The sequence below is a fragment of the Lepidochelys olivacea genome (genome assembly GCF_965140295.1).
Source record: "Lepidochelys olivacea isolate rLepOli2 genome assembly, chromosome: 1".
Lineage (NCBI taxonomy): Eukaryota > Metazoa > Chordata > Testudines > Cheloniidae > Lepidochelys > Lepidochelys olivacea.
Window position 1 is genome coordinate 35,810,800 of NC_140411.1, and position 19,539 is coordinate 35,830,338.

At 43.8% G+C, this 19,539-nt stretch overlaps 1 protein-coding gene across 3 annotated transcripts in view; it reads right to left on the bottom strand.

Annotated features, from left to right (window-relative positions):
* The window catches only part of PDGFD (platelet derived growth factor D), a 187,609-nt gene extending 169,883 nt beyond the window's left edge, over nt 1–17,726 (bottom strand). The window contains exon 1 of one of the 3 annotated variants that reach the window (XM_084629125.1): nt 17,047–17,726. In XM_084629125.1, coding sequence (XP_084485251.1) covers nt 17,047–17,170 — 124 coding nt within the window. In that variant the 5' untranslated portion in view covers nt 17,171–17,726. The remainder of the gene's footprint in view (nt 1–17,046) is intronic. The other 2 variants (XM_084629124.1, XM_084629126.1) reach the window with 2 other exon arrangements.
* Between the last annotated feature and the right edge of the window lie 1,813 nt (nt 17,727–19,539).

The following is a 19,539-nucleotide window of genomic DNA, read 5'->3' on the forward strand; positions in this document are numbered from 1 at the left end:
CCAGTTCAATCAACAGGTGCATGCAGTTACAATACCAGATGTTACTGTCCTGAGTGTGGACAAAATCACTACTGCACATACTGCAGAACGAATAAAGTGCACTGTAAACATTTCCGCCATACCCTCGGGCAAACCACACTCTATTCAGCTAATGTTGGACACTGGCTCAGCAGTATCTATACTACCTGATTCCATCTATTTGCATTACTTTAAAGATGTGCCTCTTACTGAACCCAAACTTCATTTGGTGTGCTATTTGAAAAACCATATTCCAGTACATGGTTGCCTGCCAGTAACAGTTACTTTTGGTGATTGCTGTGTAATTGCAGAGTTCTACATTGTCCACAAAAGCACTCCTATCCTTGGCAGAGATTTATTGGCTGCTTTAAATCTCAGGGTAGTTAATGGACAAATTGATCTTCTTCAGCAAAGCACGCTTGTGGTACATACACCAGTTTTAGCTGGGACCCAACACCAAGTTGAGAAGAAACTCGGCTGTGCTTATGGATTTCTGCATAAAGTTAAAATGCGGAATAATGTGATGCCTGTACGACAGAAGTTAAGGCGCGTACCATTTTCAGCCATGGAAGCTGTTTCAGAGGAACTTAGAAAACTTGTTCAAGAGGACATTATTGAAGAGATTAACTCCTCAGAATGGGTTTCACCTATAGTAGTGACACAGAAGAAGGGTGGAGGCATTCGCCTTTGTGTGGACTTAAGGGAGCCAAATAAAGCTGGTGTGATTGACAGCCATCCTCTTCCTCACACAGAAGAAGTATTTGCAGAACTCTGTGGAGCTCAAATGTTTTCTATTCTTGACTTGCAGAGCGCATACCACCTGGTTATGTTGCATGAAGATAGCAGAGACCTCACAGCATTTATTACACACGAGGGACTATTCTGTTTTAAACATGCTCCATACGGTCTCACATCTGCCCCAAGTGCCTTTCAAAAAATTATGTCATTGATTCTGAAGAATCAACATGGAGTTCAGTGCTATCTGGATGATATTATCGTGTTTGCACCATGAGGTGGTGCATCATGGTGGAGTAGGTTCTTTATCAGGAGTAAGAAAGGTTGAACAGGCCCTTAATAATCCTCATGGTGCAAATCCTCATGAGCAAAGACTGGAAAAACCTTCAACAGGGGTTGTCATAGCAGACAGGTGAACAATGACTGAGAACTCTGAGCTGAGAAACAATCTTGTGGATTTTAAATTCAGTAGATAATTGAGAATATAAGATGGGAAAGACTTGAGTGGAGGTACTGTATCAAACTTGAAAACCTTTCCACTTCTGTAACTAGGTTTTCCTAGTTAGGCAGTACTGTGTGTACCTCTGGAGAGCAGTCCTGTTTGATGCCAGAAAGCCACCTATTAGCCAAACCCTGAGGTGATGTGCTGAGAGGCTGGAGTGGAAATCTGGAGGGGTATGTCTTACTTTAGCATCTGGAGTCATCTGGAGCTAGCATCTGGAGTCATCTGGAGCTAGATCTCTTTGTGACACCATCCAGCATGTACTGCTGAAGATTCTGGATGGTGTCTCAAAGAGATCTAGCTCCAAGTAAGACATACCCCTTCAGAATATCTCTTCATTCAGCTCTCACTTGTGGCTGAGGTAGAAATGCGGACTGAGGGAGTCCACTACTGTGCTCTCCAGTCCTGGTAGATAAACAGCTGAGATCAGTATGCAGTGAGATATGCATCCGTTCCAAAGTCTTATGGATTCTTCACATACGGACTAGGATCTTACTCTGCCTTGTCAACTGAGATAATATATTGCTGTTCTGATGTCTAGCATTATTCTGATTGGGTGGCCCCTGCTATGGAGTAGAAAGCGATGGAAAGTGTGATGGAAAGCTCTGAGCTCTAATATGTTGATTTTAAAGGTTCCCTCCTGCGGGATCCGTTTGCCCCAATCTATGAAGTCCTAAAGTGTGCACCCCAAGCTAGCTGGGAGGCATCTGTGGTGAAGATCCCTGTGGAGGGAGGCTCTGAGAATGGAACTCCCACACACATCTTTTCAGGATCTTTCCACCAATTGAGGGAGCTAAAGACCCTCTGAAGTGTGGACACCCACTTGGATAGACTGTGTTTATTGTGGTGGGAGGGGGAATGTGTAAACAGTTCTCAGCCAGGCTTGAAGACACCAGGAGTGTAGTCTTGCTAAGGGTGTGTTACAAATGTATAGGCTGTCATATGACTCAGAAGTGGCAGGCAAGCCGTCCATGTGGTTTGAGGGTTCATTTTTACTGTAGAAATGAAGCTAGACATCATGGCAAATTTGTCTATGGGAAAGTATACTTGGGTGGTAATGGACTCCAGAGTAGCCCCGATGAAGTCTATTTGTTGTGTGGATATGAATGTAGACTTTTCCACATTAAGGCAGAGGCCCAAGAAGCGGAGCAGCCATAGGGCCTTGCTGCACCTTGAGAAATGAACATCACTTCAAGGAGCCAATTGTCCAGTTAGTGAAAATTCTGGTGACCAAAATTCAAGAAGGAAGTTGATAAACTAGAGTGGGTTCAGAGAAGAATCACAAGAATGATTAAAGGATTAGAAAACATGTCTTACAGTGAGACTCAAAGAGCTCAGTCTATTTAGCTTAACAAACAGAAGCTTAATGGGTGGCTTGATTACAGTCTGTAAGTATTTCCATGGGGAACAAATATTTAATAATGTGTTCCTCCATCTAACAGAGAAAGGTCTAACAGGATCCAACAGCTGGAAGTTGAAGCGAAACAAATTCAGATTGGAAATAAGGCATAAAGTTTTCAGAGTGAGGATAATTAACCATTGGAACAATTTACCAAGGGTTGTGGTAGATTCTTGATTGCTGATAATTTTTAAATCAGCACTGGATGTTTTTCTAATAGATATAGGAATTATTCTGGGGAAGTTTTATGGTGTGTGTTATACAGAAGGTCTGTCTAGATCAGTAGTTCCCAAACTTGTTCCACCACTTGTGCAGGGAAACCCCTGGCGGGTTGGGCTGGTTTGTTTACCTGCCATGTCTGCAGGTTCGGCCAATCGCGGCTCCGAGTGGCCACGGTTCGCTGCTCCAGGCCAATGGGAGCTGCTGGAAGAGGCGGCCAGTATGTCCCTCAGCCTGCGCCGCTTCCAGCAGCTCCCATTGGCCTGGAGCAGCGAACCGTGCCCACTGGGAGCCACGATCGGCCGAACCTGCAGACATGGCAGGTAAACAACCTGGCCCGGCCTGCCAGAGGCTTTCCCCGCACAAGCAGCGGAATAAGTTTGGGAACCACTGGACTAGATGATCACAGTGGTCCCTTCTGGCCTTAGAATCTATGAATTTATGAATTTCTCTTTTTAACAAATGATCACAATTTTTGTTCATGATATGCTTTAAAAAACTAATTTATAAATCAAAACCTACATTCTAGGACTAAACAATCAGACAGTTACCCTGTAAAGAGCCACTAACAAATTAAAATTATTAGTTATCTCTGAATTGTTACAAGAAACAACTAAAATGACCATAACTGAAACAAATTAAATATAAATTTATCTAATTATGTCAGTTTGTTTACTTCATTCATCTAACAGCATTTTGTGTATAGTCTGTTTCATTGGTTACTGAAAGTATTTTTAACTTAGTTTATGAAATGAACTAGATTTCATTCTGATACCGTCCCTTTGGCAATATCTAATAATCTTTACAGACATTTTAATTAAAATGCTTCTGTGGCTAAAATGTCTTCCAGATTTTTGTGGTTACAATCAGAATTTTGCCTGTAAGAAAAATAATTGGCTGCAAGTTATCAGAAGAAATCCCTTTGTCTTCAATAAAGTGAATACAGAGATTGGAAAGGTACTAGATTGAGAATGCTGGAAATAGAAGACTTCGATCCTCAACATATTTACTTCTTTAGGGTTAGAGTGGTCTTCATAAGTCAATAATTACTGGCTGTTACAAAAAACAGTGCCTAAATATAAGAAAGAAAAACTTTGGTATCCCCTACACCATTGTATAGTTAACTGTTGCTGAATGTTAACTCTAACAGTACCCGCTGTGGATATGGATGGAGTCACGGGTGTGCATATCAGAAACAACAAGGGTAGTGGAAGCTCCCTTATAAAAACCCAGCTAATGCCTCTATATAGATTTGAATGGATCACTTCCTAGCAGTTCTTTCATCATCCCCGGTCAATCCTTGTCCAAACCTGATGAGATTATTCACTTCATATGGGCTAATGAACACCGGATGTTAACACTCTTCAGCCACAATCAACTATAGAGTTGCCTAGATTCTGATATTCAGAGTCAGGCGCCTGACTTTCCATTTTAATTGGGACCAACAGGATTTTTAAAGTGACATAAAAACCACCAAAGTAATAAAGGGGATAATAGTGCAGCGTTCATGATAGTTTGTCCCTGAAAATAGCAATCCTGAGCCCAGACTTTGTTTTAGATCATAAACATATGCAGCCCAGTTAAAAAATTATATTCATCAGGAACAAATGAAGGAAATGGGTTAACTTCCACCCCAGGGTAAGGTAAGAAAAATAGAAGCAGTTGCTGTTGGGCTGTGGTAGCACAGTCACTGCCATAAGAGGGAAACTGGATAGTTAGTTGCTTGTTCGGGTCTGGCCAGCCTGCCAGTGGCACCTTTTTGAAAATAAAACGCTAAAAAGTTACATTTTTCCAAACAATAATTTATACTTGAATTTTAAACTACTCCACTGCAAAAGCACAGTAAATATGTACGATTCATTTCTCTCTCTCTCTCAGTTCATGAGAAATAAGGCAACACTTTTTACACAGCCAATATTCTGATCATCAGCTTTTTAAGTAACCTGAAAGGTAATTTACCTGACAAGACCTGCATTCAGAGTTCTATATTTCTCCGGTGAGAGTTGTTGACATTTCAAAAATGAAATGTCGGGAGCTGCGTTTGTTTCACTAAGGCTTGTGGGGAAAATATTGACCTGAGATCCAAGTAGGTAGGTGAAAGGAGACGGAATTCAAGTTCTTACAAAATCTCTTTAAGTATTTATTTAAAAGCCTATAAATCTAATCCAGTCTATATAAGGCAATGTGATGTGTTCCTTGCTGCATTCTTGAATTTCTTTATGCTACAGGATACAACCGGACTCCAGACACATGCAAAGGAACAGGCACCAGGATGGAAGCTTTTGCTGGTTTCTTTGGCCATTTTAATTCCACCCACCAACCAAAAAGAAATCAACTTTCAGACAGGCATCTAGAAACCAAGGGATTCATTTACTGTGCAAAACTGTGTCAGGATATATGCTGAGATATGGCTCTTTTTCATACTTTACCCCTTGCAATACAGCTCCCCCACCACCAGCAACCCTTGTGCTCCTCTGAGTTGAGACGAGAGGGGTTACTGTAACTTTGGAGGAGAGTGGACTGCCACTCTACACATCACTTATTCCTATTAGGGAGGGTGACTTGATGGACATGGGGAGGGGAAGGATACTCTCTGTCATCTTCATCCTCCAGAGTGCCTTTGGAACAGTTATTTACCCTAATGGCCTTGGTTTTTCTCCTGTCTTACAGTTATCAGCTGGGAATGCAGCTGAAGTACTGAATCCTTATTGAGGTTACAGGGACAAACCATCCCGATGTCTAGAAAGAATAGTAAACATGGCGGGCGACCAGCTTGGCTTAACAGTGAAATCCTTGCTGATCTTAAACACAAAAAAGAAGCTTACAAGAAGTGGAAGATTGGACAAATGACCAGGGAAGAGTATAAAAATATTGTTCGGGCATGCAGGAGTGAAATCAAGAAGGCCAAATCACACATGGAGTTGCAGCTAGCAAAAGATGTTAAGAGTAACAAGAAGGGTTTCTTCAGGTATGTTAGCAACAAGAAGAAAGCCAAGGAATGTGTGGGCCCCTCACTGAATGAGGGAGGCAACCTAGTGACAGAGGATGTGGAAAAAGCTAATGTACTCAATGCTTTTTTTGCCTCTGTCTTCACGAACAAGGTGAGCTCCCAGACTGCTGCTCTGAGCAGCACAGCATGGGGAGGAGATGACCAGCCCTCTGTGGAGAAAGAAGTGGTTTAGGACTAATTAGAAAAGCTGGACGAGCACAAGTCCATGGGGCCAGATGCAGTGTATCTGAGAGTGCTAAAGGAGTTGGCGGATGTAATTGCAGAGCCATTGGCCATTATCTTTGAAAACTCATGGCGATCGGGGGAAGTCCCGGACAACTGGAAAAAGGCTAATGTAGTGCCCATCTTTAAAAAAGGGAAGGAGGATGATCCTGGGAACTACAGGCCAGTCAGCCTCACCTCAGTCCCTGGAAAAATCATGGAGCAAGTCCTCAAGGAATCAATTCTGAAGCACTTAGAGGAGAGGAAAGTGATCAAGAACAGTCAGCATGGATTCACCAAAGGCAAGTCATGCCTGACTAATCTAATTGCCTTCTTTGACGAGATAACTGGCTCTGTGGATGAGGGGAAAGCAGTGGACATGTTGTTCCTTGACTTTTGCAAAGCTTTTGACACAGTCTCTCATAGTATTCTTGCCAGCAAGTTAAAGAAGTATGGGCTGGAAGAATGGACTATAAGGTGGATAGAAAGCTAGCTAGTTTGTCGGGCTCAGTGGATAGTGATCAATGGCTCCATGTCTAGGTGGCAGCTGGTATCAAGTGGAGTGCCCCAAGGGTCGGTCCTGGGGCCGGTTTTGTTCAATATCTTCATAAATGATCTGGAGGATGGTGTGGATTGCACCCTCAGCAAGTTTGCAGATGACACTAAACTGGGAGGAGAGGTAGATTCGCTGGAGGGTAGGGATAGGATACAGAGGGACCTAGACAAATTAGAGGATTGGGCCAAAAGAAATCTGATGAGGTTCAACAAGGACACGTGCAGAGTAAAAAAAAAAAAAAAAAGTGATTTTATTAAATACAGAAAGTAGGATTTAAGTGATTCCAAATAGTAACAGACAGAACAAAGTGAATTACCAAGCAAAATAAAATAAAACATGCAAGTCTATATCTAGTACGGTAATAAAACTGAATACAGATAAAAACCTCACCAGTTCCAGTAAGCTTTCTTTTACAGACTAATCTCCTTCTAGTCTGGGTCCAGCAATCACTCACACCCCTTGCAGTTACTGTCCTTTGTTCCAGTTTCTTTCAGGTATCTTTGGGGGTGGAGAGGTTCTCTCTTTAGCCAGCTGAAGACAAAACAGAGGGGTCTCCCATGTTCTTAAATAGACTCTCTCTTGTGGGTAGAGACCTCCTCCTGTCTCCTATGCAAAGTCCAGCTACAAAATGGAGTTTTGGAGTCACCGGGGCAAGTCACATGTCCATGCATGACTAAGTTCCTTACCAACCAAGCCACTTTCCTGGGAAAGCCCAGATGTGAATTGGCATCTCCAAGTTCATTGTTGGCTTAAGGGCTTCTTGATTGGGCACTTACTGAGAACAGTCTTTTCTCAGGAAGCTGACCAACTGCTTCACTAAAATCTACTCAGAATCGAACAAGTATGCAGCCAATATTCATAACTTCGAATACAAAAATGATAGGTGCATACAAATAGGATTAATAGACTCAGTAGATCATAACCTTTACAGAGATATGTTACATGGCATATGTAGCATAAAACACATTCTAGTTATGTCATAGATACTTTCATAAGTATATTTCCATAAAGCCTTATGGGGGGCACCATCACAGTCCCTTCCTCAGAAAATTCTGTCACAACGTGGGGGAATAAAGCTCTTATTTACACTCTGATGGCTAGATTTTAAGTAGGGGGATCTTTGTGTGATGCAGTTTAACCAATCTACTTTAACTTGTTTCTATGCTAAAATGTTAGGTTTTGTTGTTTTTTTTTTAAACACATAAGGTGTGAGATTCCTGGCTTTGCAGAGGGCCAGCACAGAGCCAGTGCACCTCTTAAGTCCCACTTAAGATTTAAATGGTGTATAGGCCCCATGTGGGACCTTTGCTGAGGGTCTCACCTACAGCACAATGTACTCTACAGAAAAGTATGGAGATACGGTGCATCCACGGAAGAATTTAAAATCTAAGTATTAGGAATTTCATTTGTTATGAATGGGAATTTTCTTGTACTCTGGTTTGCTGCAGTTATGTATAATGCATTTTTGTATAGCTAATTCCACCATAAATATGAAAATTCAACAGCATGATAAATACTCTACTGCACCTTTTGTACATATATTATTAGTGAGATGAAAATCCAATCCCTGAAGAGACTTTTTACTGTATAAGTAATATGTATTTTTGCAGTTTTGTTCCTTTTAGGTAAGGTTTATGTTTGGCCTGGTAAAATGAGCCAGCAGTGCAATGTCCTGAATGTGTGTATTATTTCACTGCAAGATTACTTGTCTTGGACTCCCTCTTTTACTGTAAATTCCTTCTTGTTTTAAACAAATATCAGTTTTTTCACCAAATAATGTTTTAAACATCAAAGTGCAGTCTCCATTTTTGCCACTTGCAACCTGGAAAGTTGTCAAGCAACTTCTTTAAAAATAAATTTTACTTTCAACTCAAATACCTTAAGTTCCAGTGCCAATAAGAGCATATAACCATGCAAACAGGATGACAACTGCTTTGAATAGTTCAAAACAAATATTTATCATACGATTCAGTTTTCCACTGGAGCTTTCAAAAACGTTATTCCTAAGTTTTTGCTGCTCTCTGAAAGAACAGAACTGCAGTTTTGTTCTAACTTCAATACTATTTTTTGTAAACCACCATAACACTTATTCTTACCCTTCCCGCTTTCCTCCCGCCTCATTTACATGCTATAGAATATAAAAATGCAGGTACTGATCCTGCAAACATTCATACACAGGCTTAACTTCAAGAATGCAATTAGTTTCAGTGGACCAGATCCTCTGCTGGTGTATGTTTTCATAGATTCATTGTCACAGATCCATAGTATATCTGGCTCACTGGGTTCTAATATGATGAAAGATAAGTACATGAATGCCTTTGCGAGATCAGGGTCTTAATAATTCCCTGTGATTTTCCCATTTATGTCTCTTCACAGGTCACTTACAGAACATTCTCGAAGGGCAGGATTTGGGCCAAAAAAGCCATCATTTTAGAATTTAAAAACAATGAAGTTCAATTTCTATTAACTAAAAAAAAAAAAACAATGAGCAGGTTTTCAAAGTCAGTTTTTAAGGTTATTACCAATAATATCATTCAATATGTTTTAACAGTTAGAAGTACTGTAATTCAGACACCATTTGGAAAGTCTCCAGTGGAAATATCTTCCCACTATGTGCTATAAATCTATTTGAGAAAACACATTTGCAGGCTCTTTGAAGAACTCCATCATATTGACTGCTGCTGAGTCAGAGTTATGATTTCCCTGTAATTTCCCTTGTTCTTTAGCCCAAACAGTTAATTATGTAGGTAGAGACACCAGCAACTGACAAACAAGTTATACCTGAGTTTAATGTTTTATTATTATTACAGGTAATGGCTAAGATTCTTAAAATTGATAAAAAGAGTGCTTGTGGCACCTTAGAGACTAACAAATTTATTTGAGCATATTCTTTTGTGAGCTACAGCTCACTACATCCGATGAAGTGAGCTGTAGCTCACGAAAGCTTATGCTCAAATAAATTTGTTAGTCTCTAAGGTGCCACAAGTACTTCTTTTCTTTTTCCGGATACAGACTAACACGGCTGCTACTCTGAAACCTTAAAATTGATATTTAGACAAATATTTTTTTCTAAAAGCCACAAGATTGCTCAGTGGATCTCAGGGATAAGTGAAGAAAGTACTTGAAACTACTTTTAGCTCTTTTTTCCCTTTTTCTTCTTTTTAACAACTTAGATTTCATATTATCAGGGTCCTTTAAAAAGTAGTTATGACATGATGCATACAGTGTACATTACACCTAAACTTTCATTACATAAATACTCAATGAAATGTACTAGATTGAGTCTTCTCTCAACTACACTAAACATTCCAGTTTACGCCAGCATATATGACAGCAGAATCTGATGCCATGCCCCAAGCCTATTATCTTATTGAAACGGTTGAACAATAGGTTGCTCTGTTCCATTCTGGTTTGTCTGTATCTTCTTTAAACTTTGGTATTTAATATCTGATACACATATTGACATTGAAAGCACCTTTAAAAATGTTTTCTCATAACAGATAATTAGATACACTTAAATTTCTGTTACATGCTGTGATGGGGTGTTCACCCCATAAAATGCAGAGGAGGTTAAATTAGGTCAATTAACTTGAAACGCCACACCTGGAGGAGAGCCAGGGCTCAATAAAGCCTAATGGAAGAGAGAGTTCAGCCAGGAAGGAGCAGGTGGGATGTATATAAAGGTATGAAGCTGAGACAATATGGGTACAGCAGGGAAGCAATCTCTCCCTGGAAGAAAAGAGGTGTGTTTGAGGCTACGGTGTCTGGTAAGAAGCCCAGGAAAGGGAGCAGTCAGACTTACTCCCTAGGAGGAGGGACTTTGGGCTGGTAAACAAAGAGGAGGGGGCCAGAAGATAGAGAAGGGAAGTAGGAAAGAGTTCAGGGAGGGTGACCACCTTTTGAAAAGGCAAAAGTGGGACATATGCAGGAGCCCCACCTCCCTCTGTGGCCCTGTCCCTGCCCCTCCTCTTCCCTGAGTCCCCACTGTGATGTTCTGTACCTCAAGGGAACACCCTGCACCCCCATGTTCATCCTTATAATATGATTGTGTGGTATCCAGTGCAAAGTTAGTCATGTCCGGTGTCTTCAAAAGGCTCATGATGCACTGAGCATTGTTGTTGTAGGTTGTAATCTCATGTATATAGTTATGATGCTGAAAATGTGTCCTCATGGCTTAAAACAAGCCTAGGCAAAAACTCTCCAAGAGCAGAGGGGCAGTTCACACCTCACTGGGGCATGTATGGGACAAACCCAGCCCAGTCTCACAGGAATAAAGGACACTGGCATAGGCAGCAACAAAGGCTCTGTTGGACTCGAGTGAATCACCCACTTTCCTTTGGTCAGTTTGGGATTACGATGAGGTAATGCTCACCTGATCCTGAAAGGGGTGAGGAGCAAAGCCAAGAGAGAAGAAATAACATGGTAAAAGGGAGAGAGGTTTGCCATGCTCTTCCTCTCTCTCCCACCTCCATCTATACAGACAATACCTCCAAGTGACTGAAGCGCTGATCAAAGGGGAGAGCCTGGCTGAAGGGCAACTAGCCAGTCTGTGGTGAGAAGCATCTAAGTTTGTAAGGGAACTGAGCAGCTTAGAATGCGTTTGCTTTTATTTCATTTGACCAAATCTGACTTATTGTGCTTTGACTTAGATTTTAAGTGACTATATCTTTTATAGGTTTCAGAGTAACAGCCGTGCTAGTCTGTATTCGCAAAAAGAAAAGGAGTACTTGCGGCACCTTAGAGACTAACCAATTTATTTGAGCATGAGCTGTAGCTCACGAAAGCTCATGCTAAAATAAATTGGTTAGTCTCTAAGGTGCCACAAGTACTCCTTTTCTTATATCTTTTATAGTTAATTTTTTTTTATTCTATCTGAAACAGTGCATTTGGTTTGAAGCATGTCAGAGATTTCCCTTGGGATAACAAGCCTGGTGCATATCAATTTCTTTGTTAAATTGACAAACTCTGGACACTGCAAGCTTATATGTTATGCCCGCTGGATGCTTCAAGACTGAGGTTGTTAAGGTTGTGCCACTATTCTCTAAGCTATGCATGTGTAAGCGAGCACACAGATCCTAAACCCCTTGTACATGGCAAAACACTGCACGCACAAAAATTTGCACAGAAGCATAACAATTTGCACAGAAGAAATTTTTTGTGCACTTGGCCTGTCAAAAATTAGAGGGAACATTGGTTGTGTCTGGAACCGGAGATATTGGCTAGTGTCAGTTGATTGCACAATTCTAGCAGCTTACATGCCAGAGGCTCTGCTTGAACAGCCCAGGAGTGGGGGTTCTCACAGCAGAGCAGGGTAAGGCTGGCTCCAACAGTCGAGGATTGGAGTGACCTAACAGATCACCAGTCCAGATAACACCAGGGGAATGTCACACACACACCCCTTCAGCCTTTTCTTCTCCCTGAGGCCCTGCCCCCTAGCCAGACCAGTTGCTGGATCTGGGCCATGGTAAGAGAAACCAAGGGAGCCCTCAGGCTGCTATGGGGAGCCCCGGACCCTCCACCTGCTCTGGGTGGGGTGCTGGGTGCCCAAGAGCAGCCCCCAGCCAATGTCTATCCCCTTCCTCCCCCCAGGACAGGTGGAGGGTTTGGGGCTCCCCACGGTGGCCTGGGCTCCCTGGGCCGCTCTTACCTTGGCCTGACTCAGGCTTCTGGCCTGGCTAGGGAGTGGGACCTCAGGGGAAGAGGAGGAAGGGCAGGACCTCATGGTGAGGGGGAGCTAAGGCCCAACTCAGCCCGTTCCACCCAGAAGAGGCTGGCGCCACCCCTGAACCTCGGACAGGCATGGAGCAGTGCTGCAAGGAAGCCAGGACAAATGCTGTCCTGGAGTCATTCAACTCGGCGCCAGGACTTGAACTCTGCATTTTTGAGACCATCTTTCCCCCACACACACATACATTCAGGATGGTTGGTCTCCCTAAGTTAGGGTGACCAGATGTCCCGATTTTATAGGTACAGTCCTGATATTTGGGGCTTTGTCTTATATAGGCACCTATTACTCCCCCCACCCCCTGTCCTGATTTTTCATAGTTGCTGTCTGGTCACCCTACGCTAAGTCCAGAGAAATAGCAACAATCTGGGAGTAAGCAACCTGTAGTTGTGAGACATATATATTACAAAGTAATAAATAGGTACTAAGTATTATTATTTAGCACATTTAATCTTTAAATCCCTTTACAAAAAGCACACTATAGCTGTGCTAGGTGGGTGGTAATATCTGTACACTACAGATGGGGAAACTGAAGAAGAGAAGATAAAGGTCCAGTCCTGAAAGCCCACCATGTGTCAATTTCTATCTTCAATGGATTGTCTATGAAGAGTCTAGCAACATGTTAAATAAATATCACCAGGTGCACAATAACTAGTGTAGGCAACCCCAAACTACTGTAATTTAAAAATAAATAAAAAAAAATGATTTTTGCTAAACTGGGCCGCCGAGTCATCAACACCTGTCCTTTCAAGAGGACAAAGGAGTCACAAGGATGTGGCCTTTAAATAGGTCTTTTATATTCTTAACATCCTTAGCAGGAAGCACTGTCTGGTTTGGATTGATAGTTATTCAATTTCCAAAAATGTTAAGTGCTGCCCTTCATCTATTTGTTTTTGTCGAAATCCACCTCAGACTTAGCTAAGAGCAATTTACACATAAGCTGACTTCTTTCAGGCTAAAAGAAGACACTCTGGAATCTTGCACTGTACCAAAGCAAACCTCTTTGGTAAAAAGTTACATTGAGTCTCCATATTATAACTAGGCACATTCAATATTGCTAGTCCATTCTGCTTGAGGTCACTGACAACTGTAATCCAAAGGATGTAGGGGGTTTTTGTTTAAACAAACAAATAAAAGCACAGGTTGTCAGTGGTCTAGCAACCTCCAATCTGGATTTTTTTCAAACATCAAAAGACCTAGATTCCTGTCTAGATATCTCTAATTCTACAACATCAAAATGGTCTACCCTGGGCATTATATTGCCTTAGGTTTTGTCTCTGTGGTGTACTTTGAAAAGCAGCATTGCAACATTTTTAACACCAATGTAACCATGTGCTTCATAGTTATCACTCACGAAATTATTTGCAGAGAAAAATAAATACTGCCCACCTTCAGTTCAGCTGTGCAAACCACAGATCTATAATGCTATTGCATAGCACCACTTCAGACCAAACCAAGTTAAAAAAATAAAACAGCACACAAAAATATTTGTAGCGACTTACAGACAGCCACCATGCTTGTCAGCTAATTGCATCCATTTGGAATGTAACTCATGTCCTTTGGCTTCATAAACAGGAGCTTAGTTAACAAGCTCAAGCAATAATTCTGTTGATAAACATTTGAGTACAATCTGGCCTATTAGTCACTGGCCTGCTTGTTGGGGTGTGGGGGGAGGAAGGGGCGCACACAGCTGCCCTACCCCAGCAGCAGCACCAGGATGCATTGTGCCTTGTGGAAGAACAGCATGTCCTGGAGCTTTTCAGACTATAGGGGCACATAGTTGCAGTCACACCCTGTAAAAGACACAGTGTGAACTCCCCCTCTATGGACATCTCTACTGGCCATTCCCTTCTTACCACTACTCATGTAGGTAACCCCTGCAGGAATACCAAGGAGGAGCAGTCTACAATTGTGTCTGGCTTTTGTGTGGGTGCACAAGGGAGAGAGAGATTCCTTGTGCTCTCCCACCCCTCCGCACCTGTGCAGGGCTGGCCAGTAGGCTACAATCATAAACATGCAACTTTATATACACTTAGTGCTTTCAAAAAAGAGCCCACTCACATTGAAGTCAATTAACAGACTCATTGACTTCAATGGGAGCCAGCCTTACAGGTACCAAGATTAATCTTCAAGTCAAGTCATCCAAGTTGACCGGAAAGCAATTTCCTAATCTTTTCACACACACTATTTCTTCCCTCGGAAATTCCCAAGATGAGAAACAGTGGCAGTGCCAACCTATACAGGGTTTTTTCACTTGGGGAAAAATGATCTATTCTCAAGCTGATCATAAGCTTGGGAGAAAACGAGCGGCATACCATCAGTCACTAAACTCCACCTATTGTCCATGTGAAAAGAGGATTATTTTAAGAGGTTTTAAGTAAATTATCTCAGGGAGTTCCCCTGAAGATGCTGTTTGGGGTGTGAGTTGAATAAGTAAGCTGCCTTGTTAGCACAGTTCAGCGATAGTTGGCCATTCTATACTTTTTAAGATGAGAAATGAGCAGACAAAAAGAATATGAAGCTTAATAAAAAGATCAACAGTTTCAGTGAAATCATTGGGTGTGTGTCTTTATTATAAACACACTATTTTTAATAAAAGGACACATGAATGAGTGCATTAGATTTCAGGGATAGAAATAGTTTCAGTTATATGCTTTTTTCCTCCTCTGGGACCCATTTTCCTAGCTCTACAGAAGAGGCCTAAACTTTTCTCTAGGGCTTCTTATGGTGACCATCTGATGGATACAAAAGATTACCAGGTTTATGGCCCCAAGTCAAAACTGAATATTTCCCTAAATTGAGTAAAACTTGACTTCACTTCAAGACACAACGAAAAATAAAAACTAACACATAAAAAAGCATGATCTTGGACATATTAGAAAATGAATATTAAAGATCGGCCTATAAAGAATTCAGCCAACTGAAAGAGGTTGTCATCTTAACTTCTGTTCATTTTTTTTTTTTTTTTAGAAAGAACTGTCTGCCTGCATTCTTGGATTTCTATCAGCAAGAAGCTAGAATGGAATGTTTAAAAGCAGGACTTCATACTCAAAACTACATGAGAGGCAACAGTCCAAAAGACTGTGGCATCCCAGTCAGGAAACTAACTACCTTTCCCAAACCAGGAGATTTTGCCATTATTATCTTTTTATTACAAACCAGCAGGGTTCACTAAATTCCCTTCAGTGGCACACTCCTATGAACATTCATCACTTGATGACTCTAGAGTCACATGAGCACCTTCAGAAGGAGCAGCTGCTTTTCTTGATAGATGCACATTATTACCACCTTCAACCAGATCACTGGAAGAAGGGGCAGCTAGTTGGGGATCAAGTGTCTCACTATGATACTGTGGACACATAGGGCGGGGCACATCTTCCAAGGGTTGTAACTACAGACTTCTGGAAAAAGCTGCTGCCACCATTCCCTGGTTGCACAAGTGGCCTCTAGAAAAAGAATGGGTAACGAGTGCTTGGGGCTGGAGCCACTTTAAAAAAAGCAACTAATTTGAAGGAATCCATTACGGGGGGCGGAGGGGGGACTGCATAAGAAAAGTCCCACAATGGGACGCTTGATACAGCCCTGCCTTTTCCCAAAACCTTTTAGAGATGCTACTGCCTTAAGGGCTTCAGCAGCAAATAGCAGCTGTGGAGAGGTGTGCCACAGCTGTTTGCAGCTGGAAACCCCTGAAGCAGCAATAATAGCACTAGTTGTATTCACAGTTGGGGTTTGGGTTTCATTTGCTGCTTGTTGCATTCTCCCTCCCTTATCTTCCTTGTCCCCCTCTCAAAGGAAAAAGCCACAGACACACACAACTTGGGTGTGGCAATCTTACAGGAGAGTCTATTAAACAGGAGCCACTCCTTCAGCTGCATGGTTCAAAAATAAACAAAACCATCCAACAAGAAAATCTTAAAATCAAACTATTCAAGTCTTCTCATCTAAGTGTTTATAAAAATCAGACCACCCCAAGGCAGGGGTTTTGAAGAAGAGCCAGTCAGCTTTAGGTAGCTTAGGGTCATTGAATCAGCTAATGCCATTGACACAGAAAGAAGCAAAAACTCAGACTAGAATTATTGTTTGTCTTCAGCAGCACCCAATATAGGCTGGGTGTTCTACAAAGCAAAGAATGCAAGGTTTCTACTCCGGAGAGTTTACAATCTAGAGACAAGTCAGAGGGTGGAACATACAAAACTAACAGTGCAGGTCCCCTGAGCCAGTGAGCCCTTGGAAAGCCCCCTGAAGTTACGCTGAGAAGTTTGCAGCGGTTCTTTTCTTTCCCTTCCCTCAGTTGTTCCTGGGCGTCCCGGGACACGAGGAATTACAAGTGGTTACAAAATGCTGCAGTGGGAGCGTCACACTCAAACAGCATGGGGAGAGGAGGGGGAAGAGCGGATAGGACAACTCTCATCTCTTAGTCCAACACCTCCGCCTGGAGAGATGTTCGTTCTCTCTACCAAGCCAAGCTATGCATAGGGTTAGGCTCAGTAATGTACATTAAACCCTAGTAAGCTATCCACGCAATGCACTAGGTACAGCGTTCAGAGACAGGGCTCCCAGTAGGTGTACGTCTGAAAGCGAACGGGGCAGGTGATGGAGGGGATCGGGGGGGGGGGGGATCGCCGCTGGGTTTGTCTGAGTCCTGTAAATGCTAGTGATAAGAAACAAGAGAGCCACTTACCATCTCGCTTGAGATTAGAGGATCGCAAGGCTTTTATAGATCCGCTCTGGGCAGAGGTGCCCTGACGGCTGCAAAAGTTTGCACAGACTACAACGTAGAGAAGGAGGCGGACGGACAGTTGCATTGGGATCCGCTGTGAGGGGGACCGTATCTGCCCAAAGAAACCCGGCTCCCCCCTCCAAGGAAGCCCCCCCCTCACCTCTTTCCCCCTATGGGGTGGGGTGGGGTTTTGTTTTTGGATGCTGAGTCAAAAGCCCCTGAGCTACTCTCCGAGCTGCCCCCACACTTCCTGCATTGCTGAACTTTCTGCTGGGGATCGCTGCCTTCCGAGCGCGGCAGGTGATAGGGAAAGGGGAAGGACAGGGCGAGCCCACACCCCAGCAGCAGCAGAGGCTGGCGAGGTGCCCCTAACTCGGCAGGCGATCACAAGGTGCCGCTGCTGCAGCGGGGCTCCAAGCAGGCGGGCTGAGCCGAGCCGAGCCGAGCCGAGCCCGGAGACACGGACTCTCCCCGGCCTTGGGGCTGCCTGTTCCTGCTGAAGTGGCGGCTCAGCGGCGGCGGCAGCTGGTGCCTGCAGGCTCGGCAGCCCCCCGTGCAGCGCTGCAGGCGCGGGCAGCGCACAGCATGTCTGGAGGGCGCGGGCTCCTGCCGTCTCATTCGGGAGGAAGAACACGGCGGCGGCTCCTCCGGGGGGGGGGGGAGGAGGAGGCGGCGGCTCTGGCCTTGGGGGGCAGGGCAGGGGCGGGAGTGGCACTGACCAGGGAAAGGCAGCGTGGCGGGCCAGGCGGGGTGGAGAGGTGGGGCCAGCTGCGGCCGGGGGGCGCCTGAGGGGATCGGGGTGGCGGCTCCAGCCAGCTCGTGTCTGCGGCTCACGGGGCCGTCTGGCGGCCGAGCTACTCCCGCCTGTCCTCATGGGCACGGGGCAGGATTCGAAGTGTGTCCCCCCCCGGCTGCCCCGCAGCGTCCCCTGGTGGGCACAGAGCACCCTCCCGCTGTGCCACGGGTGAGGGGTCAGCGCCAGGCGCCCACCCTCTGAGTGCCCATGGCTGCCTGGCTGGGAAGGTGGATGGCAACCCTTCTGCCAGTGCCCCTGCAGTAACAAGGGTAGGATCCTTAGTTTAGGGGAGTCTCCTTGTCTTTTTTTTTTTAATCAAGCCCCCCTACCCAGTAATCTGGCACCCTGGGATTACTTGGCCTAGCAAATCTGTACCCACTTGCAAGCACAGAGGTTTAAAACAAATGAACTTTGGGGGAAGGGAGTGGAGAAAAGGGGAAGACCAGTTTGAACTGGGACAAATATTTACGGTTTAACACCTTCCACCACCGTATACCTCAGGGTGCATAAGTCACAGTCCCAAACATTTGGACCCTGAATGGCTGATTCAATTTGTTCAGTCTCCCATCCTCCCACTCTCAGTTTGTGGGTCCCCAACTTCCTCACTCACAGCTTGTGGTTCCAGGAAAATCAGGGAAGTGAGCTGTAGCTCACGAAAGCTTATGCTCAAATAAATTAGCTAGTCTCTAAGGTGCCACAAGTACTCCTTTTCTTTTTGCGAATACAGACTAACACGGCTGTTACTCTGAAACCTGTTTCCTAGAATGGAAGTTCTGGGGCTCTACCACCTGTCCTGCTAGCTTGTCGGCATTTCAACAGCTGGGACAGCGAGGCCTCACCAGAGTTGCTAGGCTGACATAGACTATTGCTCTGAATTCCTCTGCTATCATTTTGCTGCTCACCTGCTGGAAGCTATGTCCTGGGGGTGAATCCACCTTCCACTTTGCTTTGCCTGCTATGGCTGGACCAACTGTTGCAATGCTCTGCCTGCTGCTCAGGTGATTGGAACTGCTCCTGGTCTCTGACCTTTGTTTGCCACGGGCTAGACAACTGCAATCTCTGGCAAGGTCTGGCCACATAAAGCATTTACAGCTTTTTACTCTGCTCTCTCTGATACAAGACAATCAGTAGTCTTAGAAACCCCTCAGAGTCTCTTCTACCTAAAGCTCTTTTACCAGCACCAAGCCAGGAAAATGCAGCTTCTTTCCTTTTGCCCCTTCGCTCTGTCCAGGACCTTTTACCCAACATCAGCAAACATCAGTTCTCATCAGGTGATCTCATACCAGTCATTGTCCAGGCTTTGCCCATGTGGGTTCCCAACAGGGTATGCTAAAAAATAAGTGTCCCAAATACAAAACTTAATCCAATTATCCCCCAATGTCCACAAACTACCTGCAGTTGATATTTAAAGGAGGTACTGCCTCACTCAGTCAACTCCCCTTGCTCTCCAGCAGATACCATCAGAGAGAATTACCTCCGTTCTCTTGTAGGCTTCAGGCCACAGGGCTTACAAGATGTTAAGTCAAGCACTCAAGCAATAAAAATAGAGATAAAGCTGAAAACTTATCTTAAACTCCACCCCCAGGTGCTTATGCCTTGAAATAGCTCTCTGTTTACATCATCCTCACCATCAACAATTTGTCAATTTAACACATATA